General features: G+C 45.5%; 1 protein-coding gene across 2 annotated transcripts in view; it reads left to right on the top strand.

Annotated features, from left to right (window-relative positions):
• The window catches only part of SLC25A15 (solute carrier family 25 member 15), a 423,035-nt gene that overhangs the window by 16,109 nt on the left and 389,933 nt on the right, over positions 1–16,993 (top strand). For both annotated transcript variants that reach the window (XM_044071660.1, XM_044071659.1), the window contains exon 2: positions 11,917–12,041. In XM_044071660.1, coding sequence (XP_043927595.1) covers positions 11,921–12,041 — 121 coding nt within the window. In that variant the 5' untranslated portion in view covers positions 11,917–11,920. The remainder of the gene's footprint in view (positions 1–11,916; positions 12,042–16,993) is intronic.

A 16,993-nucleotide genomic window follows, 5' to 3' on the forward strand; every position in this document is an offset into this window, starting at 1 on the left:
CTTGGGCCACTTCCCCCCACTCCTCCTGAATGGCCCATTTCCTTGTACCAGTCTTAACAGAGTTTCTTGCAATGACTGCACCTTGGTCCTGGCCCCCCAATCAACCTGTGGGTTTTGGATCTGATACGGATAAAAGCTGCTTACCAAGCTAAATATCTGAGCTCCAAGCTCCTCCCCTTACCCATACTACACTGCAACCTCCTTCCAATCCTCCGATCTCGTTTGCCGCAGCTTCGTCAAGACGTGATCTCTGAGCTCCAGGCAGGTAAAGTGGGATTTTAGATCAAACTTTAGCAGTGCGCTTTGTTAGTGTGTGTGAGTAGCTAGTTATTTTCCCTTGTTTCCCTTGGTTTACCGTTGAAAAGAAAAAAAAAAGAAAGACAGGGAAAGAAAGTTTAAAGTTGTAAACTTTTTCCCTTGTGTAGGCCCCCCCTCCCGCCCTTGGCATGTGTGTGTGCGTTTGACTATTTAGCCTTGATTACTGTAGGGGTGGCTATGTTGGAGTCTCAAAAGCTGACCTTTTTCTAAATGCACAGAGTGTGGCCATAAGCTGTCATCGGCCGATGGTCACACATTGTGCGTGGTGAGTTTAGGGGTTCCCCACCTTACTTCGGGCTGCAAGATCTGTGCAGCTTTCAACCCTCGGGCCCTGCGGGATCGCAGGACCAAGCTGATTCTGGCTGGTCTTCTTCCAGCAGAATCAGCGACTTCTTCTTCTTCAGCCATGGCTGTAGCTGTGCAAGCTTCTGGCCCTCTTCCCCTGTCTGGGACTCCCACTCCCACTTCAAAACAGGGCAACAGAGAGGCCAGGAAGGTGAAGCATAAAGAGAAGGATAGAGAAAGAGAGAGAGAGAGAGAGAGAGAGAGAGAGACAAGGAGAGGGGTTGCAAGAGACCAGCAGACTCGGATCCTTCGCCCCCCCCCCTGCTAAAGTGGTCTCCACACCTGAAAAAGTTGCTAGGTCATCTTCCTCTTGGCTCGATTCTCCTCAGAGCTGGAGGAGGAGGCTCGGCCCACTTCAAGGTCGTCCTCGCATTGGCCCTCCCGGCCAGTGTTAGTAGCGTCCTCCAGATCCACGAGGAGCCTCTCAGAAGCTGACATGGACCGGATGATGAAAAGATTCTTTCAGACTCAATTGCAGATGGGAGTGTTGCTGGCTCCCCCTCCTGCTGCAGCTGGGAGTTTGGCTCCGATGTTCGCCCCGATAGCTCCTTCTCTAATCCATCTTCAGGTTTCGGAGTTCTTGAATCCGAGGAGCCCCAGAGTCAGGGGGTTGGTGCCGATGGTTCCTCCAGCCTCGACGCTGGCCATGCCCTTGAGTCTGTCGGATCCTATGTTGGATCTGAGCTCTCGGAGCCGGGATCTGGGTGTTGGTGATGAGTGTGTCGTCTGCTCCATTGTGGTCGGGGCATACCATCCCTCTGGGTCTGGCTGTTCCGGGCTTGGCTCCGATCCCCTCGTCGGATCCGAGGTGCACGGCTACTCATTCCACCAGTTTCAGAGAAGCCGGTCCCCCTTCGGCCTTCGACGTTGTGGGGAGAGTACTCTCAGGAGGATCGAGACCCATCACTCTTTCCTTGGAGTCTGACCCTGCTCCCTCGCAGTTGAGTATGTCTTCTATCATCCAGTCCTCCCAGGGACAGCCTGTGTCTGATACGCCCCAGACGGGTTCTCCTCGAGTAATACGAAACTGTTTGTGAGCCCTCCCCAGAGAGTCCCCCCAAGGAGGTCCCTCGCAAATGCCAGTGCAAGAGGAGGCACATGGACTCCCCCAAGTCCCTCACTGAGGATACCGACTTGGAGGAAGGGGAAGGATCCCCCCAGATCACCCCCGAAGATGTTTCCTTCGGAGACATAATAGAAATTCTCCACCAGAGGGGAGGCTGGTCCACCCAAAAGCCTTCTTCGGATGAGTCGGTATGTCTGGAGGCATTCGCAGGCCCATCTACCTCTTGGATGTCCCCCCGGCTGATCCTCTGGTGGACCTCATTACCACCAGAGATTGGAAGGAACCAGACACTGTAGAGCCAATACCAAAACGGCCAGATAAAGTGGTGAGCCTTCCTACTGACAAGCCCGCATGGAGCAAGGGTTCCCCAGTTGATGCCATGGTGGTTGCGGCTTCCACTAAAAAGGAACTGACCCAGGAAAGTTCTTCGGTCCATCCTCCGGACAAGGAGTCTAGGACGATGGATCGTCTTGGAAAGTGGACATTTGCTTCAGCTTCCTTTGCGATAAGGGCGCTGAACTATGTGGCCCACATGATTAGACTTCAGCACGACCTTGTGAAAGAGTATGCGGAGTCTCCCCCGAGTCCATTTCGGCCAAGAATAAACTGTCATTCACGGCTCGTATGGCCACTTTTAAGTCCGTTACAAATACGTCCATGCGTTTACTCTCTCACGCCACCAAGGGAACCGCTAGGGCAACCGGGTCCAGTATTGCCATGAGGTGTCATGCCTGGCTCCGGCTTTGAATTTTTCTGAACCTTTCAAGGCATCCTTCGCGAATGCCCCTTTTGACGGTTTGACCCTGTTCGGGAAGACCGTCCGAGACACGCTAGTCCAGAGTGAGAAGGATGGGAAGATGCTGTCGGCCGGGATCCGCTTCTCCAACCCTCAAAGGTCCTTCTCCAGGAACCAGCGAGGGCAGTAGTTGTGGTTCTGGATGTCTCAGCATTCCCGGAATGCTCCAGACTCCTTTTCCCCTAGAGGCAGAGGGGGACAAGGTGGACATGGGTCCAGAGGCAGAGGGGGACCGAAGAACTTCGGGTCACGGGAACCTTTATCGGATCGACCCGCGCAGCAGCCCTGAGGGGTTGCCCGACTGCGCCACTCTGGAGGCAATCGGGGCATTTTTCGAGGCACCTAGCTCAATGGGAGTCCATAACATCAGATTGCTGGGTGCTTCGAATAATATCCAGAGGTTATTCCATTCCCTTCATAAACAGTCCCTTATCCACAAGGTGCCTCCCGGACGTCCCACCCGGTCAAAGGGAGGTGGCAGCTTTGGAAATAGAAAAGCTGTTAGGCAAAAGAGCAATCCAGCTGGTGCCCCCAGACCAGTCCGGATCAGGCATCTATTCCAGGTTCTTTTTGGTGCCAAAAAAGACAGGGGACTTGAGGCCGATTCTCAACCTATCCACGATGAACTTGTCCATTGCCAAGGAGAAGTTCCGGATGGTCACATTACAGTCCATCCTGCCGTTCTAGTAGGAGGAAGACTAGATGTGCTCGGTAGACCTCAAGGATAAATACTACCATATCTGATGGACAGGCGATCCAGGAGGTTCCTCCACTTTCGGCTAGGAGCCAGTCACTACCAGTTCAGGGTCCTACCCTTCGGTCTCACCACAGCCCTCAGAGTGTTTACCAAGGTCATGGCAGTTGTAGTGGCCCACCTGAGGCTTCAGGGCATTCAGGTCTTTCAGTACCTGGACGATAGGCTCCTCACCGCCTCCACCAGGTATCAACTTGTGCTAGCCAGAAATTCCTTTCTTCAGTTGTCGAACCTGCTGGGTATCACAATAAACCTCACAAAGTCCCCTCTTCAGCCTGTTCAGATTATGGACTTCATAGGGTCAAGAATAGATTCTCTTCAGGCAGGGATATTTTTGACCCCAGACAGACTTCAGAACCTGACTCTTCATGTCTTGGCACTTCTTCAGACTCTTACACCCCCAGCAGAGTTAGTACTGAGAGCCATAGGCCCATGGCAACAGCTATAAATCTGGTTCCTTGTGCACGTCTACATATGAGAGTGTTACAGTGGACGTTACAAGTTCAGTGGTCTCTGTTATACCAGCCCCTAGACTTCCCAATTCCTCTAAGCAAAGTGTGCAAAGCTTCTCTCATGTGGTGGCTTCGATCCCAGGATCTGCGAGAAGGATGCCCCTTTGTTACGCCTCCGCCCCAAGCCATGGTGACACCACGAACGCCTCCCGTCTAGGGTGGGGGGGCATTGCTTGGGCAGGACTGTCCAAGGCACGTGGATCCCAAACAAGACCTTTCTACATATCAATGTTCTAGAGATGAGAGCAGTCCTTTTAGCGTTGCAGGCCCTTTCATGCTTCTCTTCCTCTGGGAACTGTTGCGATTCAGTCAGACAATATGTCGGTGGTCTGGTATATCAACAAACTAGGGGGGGGGACCAGGTCCTATCCACTTTGTTGAGAGGCCATGAGAGTGTGGGAATGGGCGATCTCCACCAACAATTTTCTGGTAGCAACGCACATCCCGGGTCAGTCCAACATTTTGGCGGACAAACTGAGCAGACTATCCTTTTGCCTTACGAGTGGTCTCTGAACTCTTGTATAGCGGAACAGATCTTCCTCAAGTGGCGTCAGCCTTGCTGCGATCTCTTCACATCATTGTCCAACTCGAAGTGCAGTGAGTTTTTCGCTCTGGTTCCCCAGCGGCTCTTGTCCATGCTTGGCTACCTGGTCTTCTTTATGCGTACCCCCTGCTTCCTCTCATGACAAAATTCTTACAGAAAGCTCGATGGTTGGGGAGCAGAATTATCCTTATAGCCCCATTCTGGCCTCATCAGATTTGGTTTCTCTGCCTACAGTCTCATCTAGTAGCTACGCCAAGGATATTGGATCTCATTCTGGATCTTATTAATCATCCCTCGGGAATTCCTCCACCGAATCTGGACAGCCTCAAGCTTACTGCTTGGTTGCTCCAGTTCTGTTAATTGCCAGGACTCCCGGTCTCTCTTCCCCTTAAGTCCATTCTGGTGGCGGCACACAAGTCCTCTACCAGGAAGGTGTACCGTAGTAAATGGAAGCGTTTTTCCATTTGGGCTTCTCAGATAAATTTGGATCATTTTACTGCTCCTGTTCCAGTGGCATTAGATGTCTCAAATTTTCCAGCAGAGGGCCAGCTCTTTCACAGTGAAAGTCCAGCTGGTGACTATATCCCATTTTCATGTAAGAGAAAATTCAGGCTCTCTAGCTGCTGCCAGAATTTGTAAGACCTTTATCAAAGGTGCTTTTTTACTGAGCCCTCTTATTAAGCATCCTTCTCCTCTGTGGGATTTGTCCTTGGTTCTTCAGGCCTTAGTTGCGCCTCTATTCAAACCCACAGCATCAGATGATTTGGGTTTACCTTTATAAAAGTGATTCACAGTGGTACGAATGCTCACGAGTGACTTGTAACCACGAAAGTGAAAATGCTGACAGTCTGTAATGTTTGAAAAACAGCAACTCGAAAAGCAAATTAGCTGTTTTTCGAACATTAACATCAAATGTAAAAAAAAGAAAAAAGTGTAAAGCAAGGGGGCAAGCCAACCTGAACCCCCTCACATACCCCCTACTTTACTATTCTAATTCCGAGATCACACTACAGTGGAGAAATGGACCATTTTCCGATCCCCACTCTAGTGCAGTGCAGTCCACCCTACAATGTCGAATGTGCAGTGAGCAAATGTCACTGTGCATTCGCTCATTGCACAGTCAAACATTTTTTCTTTCGGTGTTCGCAAAATTTGCAAACAGCCTTTCAAACAATTGCTGTTCGCCCGGCTGTGTATCGCCTTTATAAAGGAAAGTAGTTGATTTGAAATTCTTGTCGTGGAAGACAACTTTCCTGGTGGCTATCACTTCGGCCAGAAGAGTGTCGGAGCTTCAAGCCTTATGTATGAAACCTCCATACCTTGTTTTTCATAAGGATAGGGTGTCTCTCAGGACTAACCCTTCTTTTCTTCCTAAAGTTGCTTCGGAGTCGAACATTAATCGGTCTATTAATCTCCAAGTTTTCTTCCCTAACTTTCAAAATAAAGGGGAATACAAACTTCATTTGCTGGACGTTCACAGACAGTTACGCTTTTACTTACATAGGTCTAAACCCTTCCGTAAGTCTGATCAGCTTTTTGTTTCCTTTGCTAAACCTTTTTTGGGGAAACCAGTTTCAAAGGTGACTCTTAGTAGATGGCTATCTCTTTGTATTTTACAGGCATACAAGGAACATAGATTACCAGAACCAGACAGGGTTCATGCTCACTCTACTCGTTCTATGGCTACGTCTGCTGCATGTTGGTCCAGAGTTTCCCTGGATGACATTTGTTCAGCAGCTGTCTGGGCTTCCTCTCACACTTTTATTACTCATTATAAGCTGAATGTGGTGTCTAGAGGAAGGGCTTCTACTGGTTCTGCAGTGCTTCGGAATATCCTTCCTTAAGGGCCTCCCAAGATTTTTGGTAGCTGGGGACTCTGTCCCACAGGTTGATGACCAAATGAAACACTTGCTTTTTTTTTTTCTGTTTGCACTTTCAAAGTAATTTAAAGTCATTTTCTGTGTTAAAAGCACATGTTTAACTGTTGTAGGCTACACACTGAAGTGCGCTAGCCTGTTTAAAGCATTTAAAGTGTTTTTTGTGTAGTGTACTGTTGTATCTGTAAAAAAAGAAAAAATATATTGTTTCCCACCTTTCCTAAGTTAGTCTAGTCCTGTTTTCAGTTTCTGCTGAATTCAGGGCTGTGGTACCAGTTCCTGTGTTGCCCATATCCTTACTTGGATAGGAGGACGTTTCTCTGTTCACCAGTGAGAGTGGGGAGCTTTGAGCAGCCTATCTGACCCTGTAGGAGTGGTGTCAGCCCAGCAACTAGTAGTTTATTGGCTGTTTTGGGCTAATTTCTATCTCTTTCATCTACCTGCCTTAAAAACCTGCATTTGTGCGGTTTTGCGCATCGCACACCTCCGCGCAGCGCCATTTAGCTAAGATTAAAGTATTCCCGCTCCACGAAGTCTGCTCTTCAATTTTTCCCTTGGAACCAGTCAGACTTTCAACTTAAGCACTCTAAACAGTTTCTTTTCAGTCCAGCACTTGCCCATATCTCCTAGTAAGCACTAGTAAATGCTAGCACTACACCCCCTATACTATACAGAAGTACAGGGCTCTCTATTCGTCTCTAATCGAACAATCAGTGAAACTCCACTTTATCTGTGCAGGCATGTCGAAAGGGCAGTTTCAGGTGTACTCTCCAGTCCAGCTGGTGAATCTGGGCATTTTGAGGCAATGCCACAGTTGCCTCATGTACACAGACAACCCTCTCCTCCTTCCAACAAACACATTTGTATGTGAGAGATGCAACTTTACAGCCAGACTGGAGGCCAAGCTCTCTCAACCCAAGACTGGAACAGTCAGTCATGAGGAGAAGGGAAACACTTGCACCACACTACCAGTCTCGCATAGACCACTCATATCGGCACCGGCCAATAACACACATAAATACTCAAAAACATACTCAGAGGCTCTAAATAGAAATCTGCCTAAGCAACAGAGACCTCCAAAGCAGATATCCAAACGTCCACCCCCCAACACCAACTACAAAACACATACTTCACAAAGTCAGTGTGCCATGCAATCACAGCCCGTAAGGCTAAACAACACACCCAATACACTAGTAATAGGAGACTCTATTGTCAGGCACACTGACGTCCCTCTCACTAGACTGAACTAGGAGAAGGTTACTGTAAGCTGCCTGTCGGGTTCCAGGATCCGCCACATAACACAAGCAACTCAGGTCACTCCATAACAGGTACAAATATGACTCTGTCATTGTCCATGTTGGTGTGAACGACCCGAGACGTACCTCCCTGGAGTACATGAAAAGAGACATAGAGGAGCTCTCTGAACATGTAGCCCAGGCCAGTATGACCCTGACTAGCATCTTGCCCTCACCAAGAATGATGCCACAGCATAAAGATAAAAATGATCGATTTTAACAATTGGGCTTAACTTTTGGTGTCATTCAAAGGGGATCCAGTGTTTGTCAGCCTGGGATGACATGCTCGACAAGCCACGTTGCTTCGCAAGAGATGGCTTACACCTGTCGCCCTTGGGCTTCCGAATACTGGCCAAGGCTCTTGCCACCCCCATAGTGCCTTTGTTTATGCAAGGCTCAAAAGACAAACCTACCTTCATAAACAACACAAGCAACAAAAAACTGAGGGTAATGCTACTCAATGCCAGAAGTCTAAACCTCAAAATGCATGCACTCGAGGCACTCCTCAGCAAGGAGGGAATCTATTTATGTGCAGTAACAGAAACCTGGTTCAAGGCTCCAGAGAGCACCCCAGCACTACCAGGCTATAACTCATACCATACCTTTCGGCCCCAGAACCCGGACCGAAATACAAAAGGCAGTGGTGTATCCATCTTCATCAAGGATTCCCACACCTCCAGGCTTGTAGCACAGCACAAGGCCTCAGAGACCATCCATGTGCAACTAACAGTGGGCAAAACTGCCTTTCAGTTTGTAGCCTGCTACAGATCACCCACCTTGTCTTAAGACCCCCACTCAGCATTCCTGAGAACACTGGAAAATATGAAGATCCTACCCAACACCATGATATTGGGTGATTTCAACTACCCAAACATAGACTGGGAAAACTACTCAAGTACAAACTCCATTGCCCAACGCTTTCTAGAGTTTATAAACTCAAACGCCCTGGAACAACTGGTTACCACTCCCATGAGAGGTGACAACATATTGGACTTGATCATCACCAATATGGGTGACTAGTGTTCCACACCAGAGGTAAACCCGTTGCTGGTAAGATCAGATCATAAACTAATCACACTAGACATCCACATCCCGACCCCACCCCCCAGTCAAGGAAACAACTGTAAAAAAAACTTTTCAGAAGCAAACTTCACACTTCTCAAGACTGAGGTGGAAAGTTTCAAAGCTCCACTGCTAAAGGATAATGCTGCCCAAACCACAGAATCCTTCACAAATGCATTCTATGTGCACCTACAGGAATGCATGGATCGAGCCATCCCAAGTAAAACAAAGACTCACTCCTCCAAAATGAGGAAACCAAGTCTGGTGGACCTCGGCCATAAATAAGCTCTACAACAGAAGGAGGAAACTACTACATGATAGAGCAAAATCCCAAAAAGGGAAGGCATCCCTAATCAGTACCAGCAAGAAACTACGATCCCTCATAAAATCATCCAAGGCCAACTTCAAAAGAAAAATTGCCAAAGACGCTAAAGATAATGACAAAGCCTTCTTTAGCTATGTCAAGAATCTAAGTGGCAGCACTCAGATCTGCTCTGAGCTAGTGCAAAATGACAAAAAATACACTGAACCAACAGACATTGCCAACATCCTGGCTGACAGGTTCAGTGCAAACTTTACCCCCCCCCCGACCCCTAAAGGGCCCGTGTCCATTCCAGAAGATTGTAGCGCCACAGACACTCAGGTGAAAACAGCCTTTTCCAAAGCCAAGAACACAGCATCAATGGGATCGGATGGCATCCCAGGCTATGTCCTACACGAGCTCCAAAAGGAACTAACCCCTCACCTAAACTCACTGTTCAAGCTCAGCCTCACCACAGGCTATGTACCCAAAGAATGGCGTACAGCAACAGTTATCCCGCTCCACAAAGGTGGTGCAACAACGGATCCCGGGAACTATCTCCTTATAAGCCTGACTAGCTTGGTCTGCAAAGCCATGGAGCACATCATCATGGAACTCATTAACAAGACATTGGGAACCTCCAGACACTGGACCCTACCCAGTTCGCTTTGTTAAAGGCAGATCATGCCTCTTAAACTTGGTCGATTTCTTTGAAACAGTTACCAAGGCCATAGATGAGGGAAAGGTAGTCCACACAGCCTACCTGGACCTCGCAAAGGCTTTCAACACCATTTCCCATTCTGGCATTATAGAAAAGCTTACCAGCTTGAACATTAACCCCTATGTCACGAGATGGGTAGCAAACTGGCTCTTGGATAGAACTCACATGGTCAGAGTTGCGGGTGCTATGTCCGACTCTAAACCGGTTACAATCAGAGTCCCTCAGGGCTCAGTCCTGGGACCCCCTCCTGTTTGGTATATACTTCTCTGAGGTACAGGCAAGCACGGGATGACTATGGTTGACCAAGTTCACAGATGATTGCAAACTGGGGGTCATAATCGACTCCCCGGCTGACGCAGACATTCTCCAGAAGGGTCTCACGGAGACGAATACCTGGTGTCAGAATCTTGGACTTAAGCTAAATGCCAAAAAGTGCATAGTCATCCCCTTTGGGTAAAATAAAGTGCCCACAAACTATCAAATAGTAGGTAATCCAGTAAGTATGGAAGATGTAATTAGGGACTTGGGGACCCAAGTAGATAGCAACCTCTCCTTTGATAACCACATTGCCAAAGTGGTTAGAAAATCCTTCTATGTAGCCCACCTAATCACAAAAGGGTTCGCATCTAGATCAAGAGAGGTTATTGTGCCCCTGTACTCATCGCTTATCAGGCCCATAATAGAGTACAGTGCCCCATTTGGGATGTACCTTACTCGACACCTGCAACAGCTGGAAAGACCGCAAAAGTACCTCACTAAGAGGATCACGGGCTTCAAACAGATGCCCTATGCAGCCCGGCTAAAGAAACTCCATCTTTACTCAGTTGCTTACCGCCTCTTCAGAGGAGACCTCTGCCTTACGTACAAGGCCATGTCAAACTCTGAATAAATGGACATGCTCCACCTAAGGAAAACCAAATCTTTTAGAACCACACACTCTAGGGATTTAAACCTCAGCACAACAATAAATAGGACATGCTGGAGGGATAGATTCCTGTCCCAGAGACTTCCCTCGCTCTGGAATAGAATCCCAATCTATTTAGGCAGAGCCCCTCACTGACTCTCTTCAAGAGAAATCTTGACTAGTGGATGTCCCTGCTGGACAGAGGCCCAGGAAACAAATCTAAAAGGGAGGCGAATGCCAACACATTCTGGCTAGGCTTATAAATGCCCTTGGGCAGATAGCCTAGTACCTACCTATGAACCTATAAGTTAACTACTTCAGATAAAGAAGTTATGTACAACCTTCCCTCCCTCCTGACCTTGGTGGTTTATGTCTGTGTTTTGGGCTCAGTGTCCTACGTCTAGTGAGTCTAGTTTATTCTGGTCAGGTTTTTGTCTCTTAGGTTGTTGTGTGTCACGCAGTGGATGGCAAACTCGATCTGAGGATTGGAAGGAGGTTGCAGTGTAGTATGGGTAAGGGGGAGGAGCTTGGAGCTCGGATCTTTAGCTTGCTAAGCTGCCGGCTGGGATCCATATCGGACCCGAAACCCACAGGTTGCTGACAAATGAAGTCTAACTACTCAGATGGAACGTTATGGTGAGTACATAACTTCTTTTTTCCAAACTTTATCTACATCCACCTCTTGCGTATACATAAATTTTAACTTTATACTACAGTTACATCATCTGTGATTAAAAACACATCATGAGGAATGTGTCCGAAGTGATATATTACGGATTGCATATGTGCGTGTTATGTATTAATGCACCTGCTAACTGCGTACACTTTTGTGTTACCGGTTATATTCTGTAGGCAACCTGTTTGACGTATTACTCCTCCATTATGTTTTAAATTTCTTGAGTGCATCTTGATCGTGTCCTCCTGATACATAAGGAGTGGAGTAAGTGATTGGTTATGTCTTTGCTAAATGTGTATATAAGCCTTGTGTTTCAGTAGATGTTATATAGCCTAGTAGTGTTATACATCTGTTATGCTGTTACTTATTTCTCATATTTTTTCTCCTTTGATGTAGTCTGAAAAGGTCCTAGTGGATTAGTGCTCTACCCCGGTTAACACATAATAAATACACAAACACACACGTACACATATACATACACACACACACAGTATATATGAATATTTTTACATTAAATGTCATTGCGAGAGACTATTTTATGTAAAGAATGTATACACGTATGCATGTAATGGACTTTTGTTGTCATTACATGACATGAAACAATATCCTTGGTTTTCTAGTTTCAAATGAAACTGTAACAGATCCTTAGTTAAACCACTAATTTCTTGATTAGTTTGTAAGTTTTGTTGTTCTGGATAAAGCTGATGGAGGGAAAATACACAAATAAGCCTCTTATTTCTTGCAGAACTATGCACCAGAGTTGTACAGTAGATGATGTTCAGCATCAGCCCCATCTAGCAGAGCCCAGACTTAAAACAGGACCACACGATGTCGTTCAAGCTGCCATTGATCTCACAGCTGGAGCAGCAGGTAACATGAAGCATTACATTTCCATGGGATAAATGGGAGTTGTTCATGTACAGCTGTCTTGTATGTTGAATTGTTGATACATTCTGAACATTACTTCAGAAAAGAAAATATACTATATTTTTGCACTAATTAAGGGAAAATGTTTCTGATGCTTGTTCTGCTGGCACAGAGACAGGGCATTTGTCTGTACAGGTGAAGATCCAGGCTTAGAGAATGAACCAGGATCTTCTGTGGGAATTGCTCTAATGTGCCAGTGTCTGCTCTTCTGCCCGTGGAAGAGGTCAGTCAGTTGCCTCCAGGAATATGTGGTTTTGTAACTGCCTGGTTTATCACTTGGGAACTTTGCTGCTCGACCATGTATGATGTAGGCTGGAAGGCTTTTTATTCTGAGGAACTGGTGAAATACTGCATCTAGGATTGCACCAAAAGGAGCAGATTGGCACTTCTAGGGTTGTGTTGTGGCAGGGAGCTGCAAAATGACATGCTTAGACGATTATAGATGTAGTGATAGGGCACCACTCATGATGTACGGGTCTATATCACAAAATCAAACTTCCAAAATGTCGAACACCATAAGTTCGAACTTGGAAGATCGAATTTGGATAACATCGAAACGTCAAAACAGCAATTTTTTTCCCAGGGAAAATATTTGCTGTTCCGAAAAACACATACATAACACAGTCACACCAAACACCTTCAAAAGTTACACTAAACCTAACATACACCACTATCTATGCACTATCCTTAACCCAGCCCTAACCCTAAAGTCTGTCACTGCCACACACTTACCTGACCTGCACCTTAAAGTCGGTCACTACCACACTCTTACCTGACATGCGCCCTAACCCTAAAGTCCGTCGCTATCGCACACTTACCTGACCTGCACCTAAAGTCCTTCACTATCGCACACTTACCTGACCCGCGCCCTAACCCTAAAGTCCGTCACTATCTGTTCATACATTTACCTTGACCCGGTCTGAAAATGCCGAATCCGCAGAAACGGCCAAACAAATTCTTTCCCTGGGAAAGAATTCGGGTTTCCTTGGCTTCGACATTCTCAACTTTCGAACTACCAAGTTCGGCCTTCTTAACGTTCAATTTCGCGATAGGAACCCTGATGTACAGGACCTGCAGCTGAGGCGTTTGAGGGCCAGCTTTGGGGGTGAAGCTTGAGTTAAATTACAGCTCTTCTGCTAAGATGCAGGTTGCTTTTCATAGCCATCAGAGAGTTTTCAGTATGTAATGCAGTCAGGTATCTATTACAACATTTCACATTGGTGTTGATGCATATGATCAAATTACATTCTTTTTAATTCTGTTGTGCACAGTTTAGGATGAGATGAAATGAGTCACTGTGACTGTGTTTTTGTGCAGTACTTCAGTTTGTCTGAGGCTGGTGATCTGGTTTTAGGAAGAGACACTGGTGCTAAAAGGTTGGCCATAAAAGACAGTATAAATGTATCCTTGATAAATTTCCTTCCCTGTTGTGATCTCCCACTCTCTCATCTGTCCTATAATAGCTCAGGGTTATATACCAGAGGAGCAGCAAGTTTGCTGTTGATGTAGAGGTTTGCTTCCGTGGGTGTTGGATTATTTTACCTGGGGAGTACACAATTTATTAATCCTTGCAAGTGTTGAGTCTTGGAGTGGGTCTAATAAGAAATTTAGTACTGCTACTTAGAAGCTGAATGGCCATGAACTGATTGGCAACCATTCTGTTTTGCTGCTTTTACTGTATACATTACAGGCTGCAGAACAAGAATTCTGGAAAGGTATTTTCTTTCTCTTGGAAGGTTATATCCTTTGGAAGCTTATAGGTGGCCAACCAGAAGTGGCCATTCACCTGTAGGAAGTAGATCAGTATATGATGAAACTGAGGCAAACAAGTAACTTTGCTTAAGGGAGAACTTGTTGTGGAGTGAAAAAATAAGATAATGAAACTCCTCTTGTTATACTGATGTATTTTTAGTTTTGGAAATGTTTATAGAGTGGATATAAAAAGTGTACACACCCGTTAAAATGCCAGGTTTTTGTGATATAAAAAGATGAGACCACAATAAATCATTTCAAAAAATTTCCCACGTTTAATGTGACCTCTAACCTGTACAGTTCAGTTGAAAAACAAATCTGTTAGGGGAAAAATATAAAAATAAAAAACGTATAGTAAGCTGGTTGCATAAGTGTGGACACCCTTAAACTAATACTTTGTTAAAGCATCTTTTGATTTAATTACAACATTCGGTGGTCTTGGGTAGGAGTCTTATCAGCGTGGCCATCTTGACTTGGCAATATTTCCCACTCTTCCTTGCAAAAGTGCTCCAAATCTGTCATATTGCGAGGGCATCTCTTGTGCACAGCCCTCTTCAGGTCACCCCACAGATCTTCTATTGGACTTTAGGTCTGGGCTCTGGCTGGGCCATTCCAAAACTGTAATTTTCTTCGGGTGAAGCCATTCTTTTGTAGATTTTGATGTATGCTTGGAGTCATTGTCGTGTTGAAAGGTGAAATTTCTCTTCATCTTCAGCCTGAAGGCTTTGGGCCAAAAGTGACTGTAATTTGGAACTGTTCATGATTCCCTCCACCTTAACTAAAGCCCTAGTTTCAGCTGAAGAAAAGCAACCCCAAATAATGATACTGCAACCGCCATGCTACACTGTGGGGATGGTGTTCGTTTGGTGAAGCGAAGTGTTGTTTTTGTGCCAGACGTAACTTTAAGAATTGTGGCCAAACAGTTCAACCTTGGACTCATCAGAACATAAGACATTTTCCCACATGCTTTTGGGAGACTTGATGTATTGTTTTGCAAATTTTAGCCATGCCTGGATGTTTTTTCTGTGTAAGAAAAGGCTTCCGTCTTGCAACCCTACCCCATAGGCCAGACATGTGCTGAATACAGGAGATTGTTGTCACATGTAGTACACAACCAGTACTTGCCAGAAATTCCTTCAGCTCCTTTAGTGTTGCTGTAGGTCTCTTGGCAGCCTCCCTGACCAGTTTTTGTTTTGTCTATTCATCAATTTTGGCGGGACGTCCAGTTCTTTGCAATGTCACTTGTCCCATATTTTCTCCACTTTTTGATGACTATCTTCACCGTGTTCCATGGTAATATCCAATGCTGTGGAAATTTATTTGTACCCTTCTCCTGACTGATACAAAGTATCAAAGGGATTTCATTGTTGAAAGGTATGCTCTCTGCAAACCATGGCTTTTGCTGTAGCAGGCAACTGAGTAAATGTCAGGAAAATCCTACTAGGACAGCTGAACTTTATTCGGGGTTAATCAGAGCCTCTTTAACTGATGGCAGGTGTGTACCCAAGAATACTGAATGCTGTAATTAAAGCAAAATGTGCTTCAACAAAGTTAGTTTAAGGGTGTGCACACTTGTGCAACCAGTCTGTCTTATGTTTTTTATTTTTTATATGTTTTCCCCTCTTTTGGCTTTTCCCAGTTAGGGGTCGCCACAGCGGAACTCCGGTCCGCTAATGATTGGCAGTTGATTTTTACATGCCGAGCTGCCAGCCCTGACGCACAACCTTCAATGAAGGTACGCTCATTCAGGCATGTCTCCACGCAGAAAACGCTCCAGCTGAGAATCGAACCAGACAGCGTTTTACTGTGAGGCGACAATGCTACCGCAGCACCAGTGTAAAATGGGTGGTGTAAGCCACGGAACCTTGTTGGCTAGGCTTACACAGGCCCTAGGGCCGATAGCCTAGCAACTACCTATGAACAGATTTTTTTTTTTGTTTTTCAATTGAATTGTACAGGTTATAGGTCACATTAAAGATGGAAAAAGTTTTGAAATAATTTATTGTGTTCTCATTTTTTTTATATATCACAAAAACCTGGCATTTTAACAGGGGTATGTAAACTTTTTGTATCCACTGTAGGTCAAAATGTAGTTACTAGTCATAGGATCCAGGAGACCATTAAGTAGCCTAGCCCAGTTTCCCAACTGGCCCAGAGCACTGTCTCTGGGTTTTCTTGTGTTATTTATTTATTTATTTTTATTTTTATTTAACATTTGTTTACTGGGAAAGTCTGACTTGGAACAAGCCAATTTTCAGAGGAGGCCCGGGGAGAAACACTCCAGATACATGTCTTTGTAACGTGGGAGGAAACCCATATGAATGCAGGGAGGACATGCAGACTCCACACAGAAGGCACCCCAGCCGTGAATTGAGCTGGAGAATCTCTTGCTGTGAGGTGACAAAGTTAACCAATACACCACTCACCGTCCAAAAGTGCAAAATGTATTGCTGTAATTGTGTATGCATACATATAAAATGTATGTGCAGTATGTAGTAATATATACATGTCACCTCTTGCAGGTGACAGCATCCTCTGTCAAGTAAGATGTGACAAGCCCCAGAGTGAGTATCTTAATGCTTCTTTTTTTAGCTAGCCAACACTGAACTGCTCTCTTTTCCAATGTATGATCTGTTCTGTTAAATGTGGTTAATTGTGCTATCTGGTCAAAATGTTGAGCTGGATGTATGTAGAAGGGTAAATAATTTATAAGAGCTGACTTGGTTCTTTTGTTACACCATTTCTAAACAGCAATAAAAAGAAAAAATGCACATTTTCATAAATGTGTATTAAATGCAGTTTCAGTGACCTCTGATCAGTGGTACTGCTGTTTTGCAGAGTTGCTGCATTTGCTTCATAAACTGTTCAGCCCAATTTAAAGTACTCTGGTCCAGCGCAAAACATTTTTAAGTATGAGAGCAACTGGATCTGTGCATTTCCCTCTTCAGTGTTTGCTGTCTTGTCTTTAGAACAGTAACCCACATTTTGATACCAGTGCACAGTGTCTTCCTATTGTCACCTTTTGCAGTAAGTTTACAATGTGCATATCTCAGGAATTATTATGCTGTAAACTACATTACTAAAATGAGAGCAGTGCTTTTTATTGTTGAAACATACCGGAAGTGGTCTTCTAGATTTTGGCA

Source organism: Protopterus annectens, chromosome 5.part0, assembly GCF_019279795.1.
Source record: "Protopterus annectens isolate FY-2018-M chromosome 5.part0, PAN1.0, whole genome shotgun sequence".
NCBI lineage: Eukaryota > Metazoa > Chordata > Ceratodontiformes > Protopteridae > Protopterus > Protopterus annectens.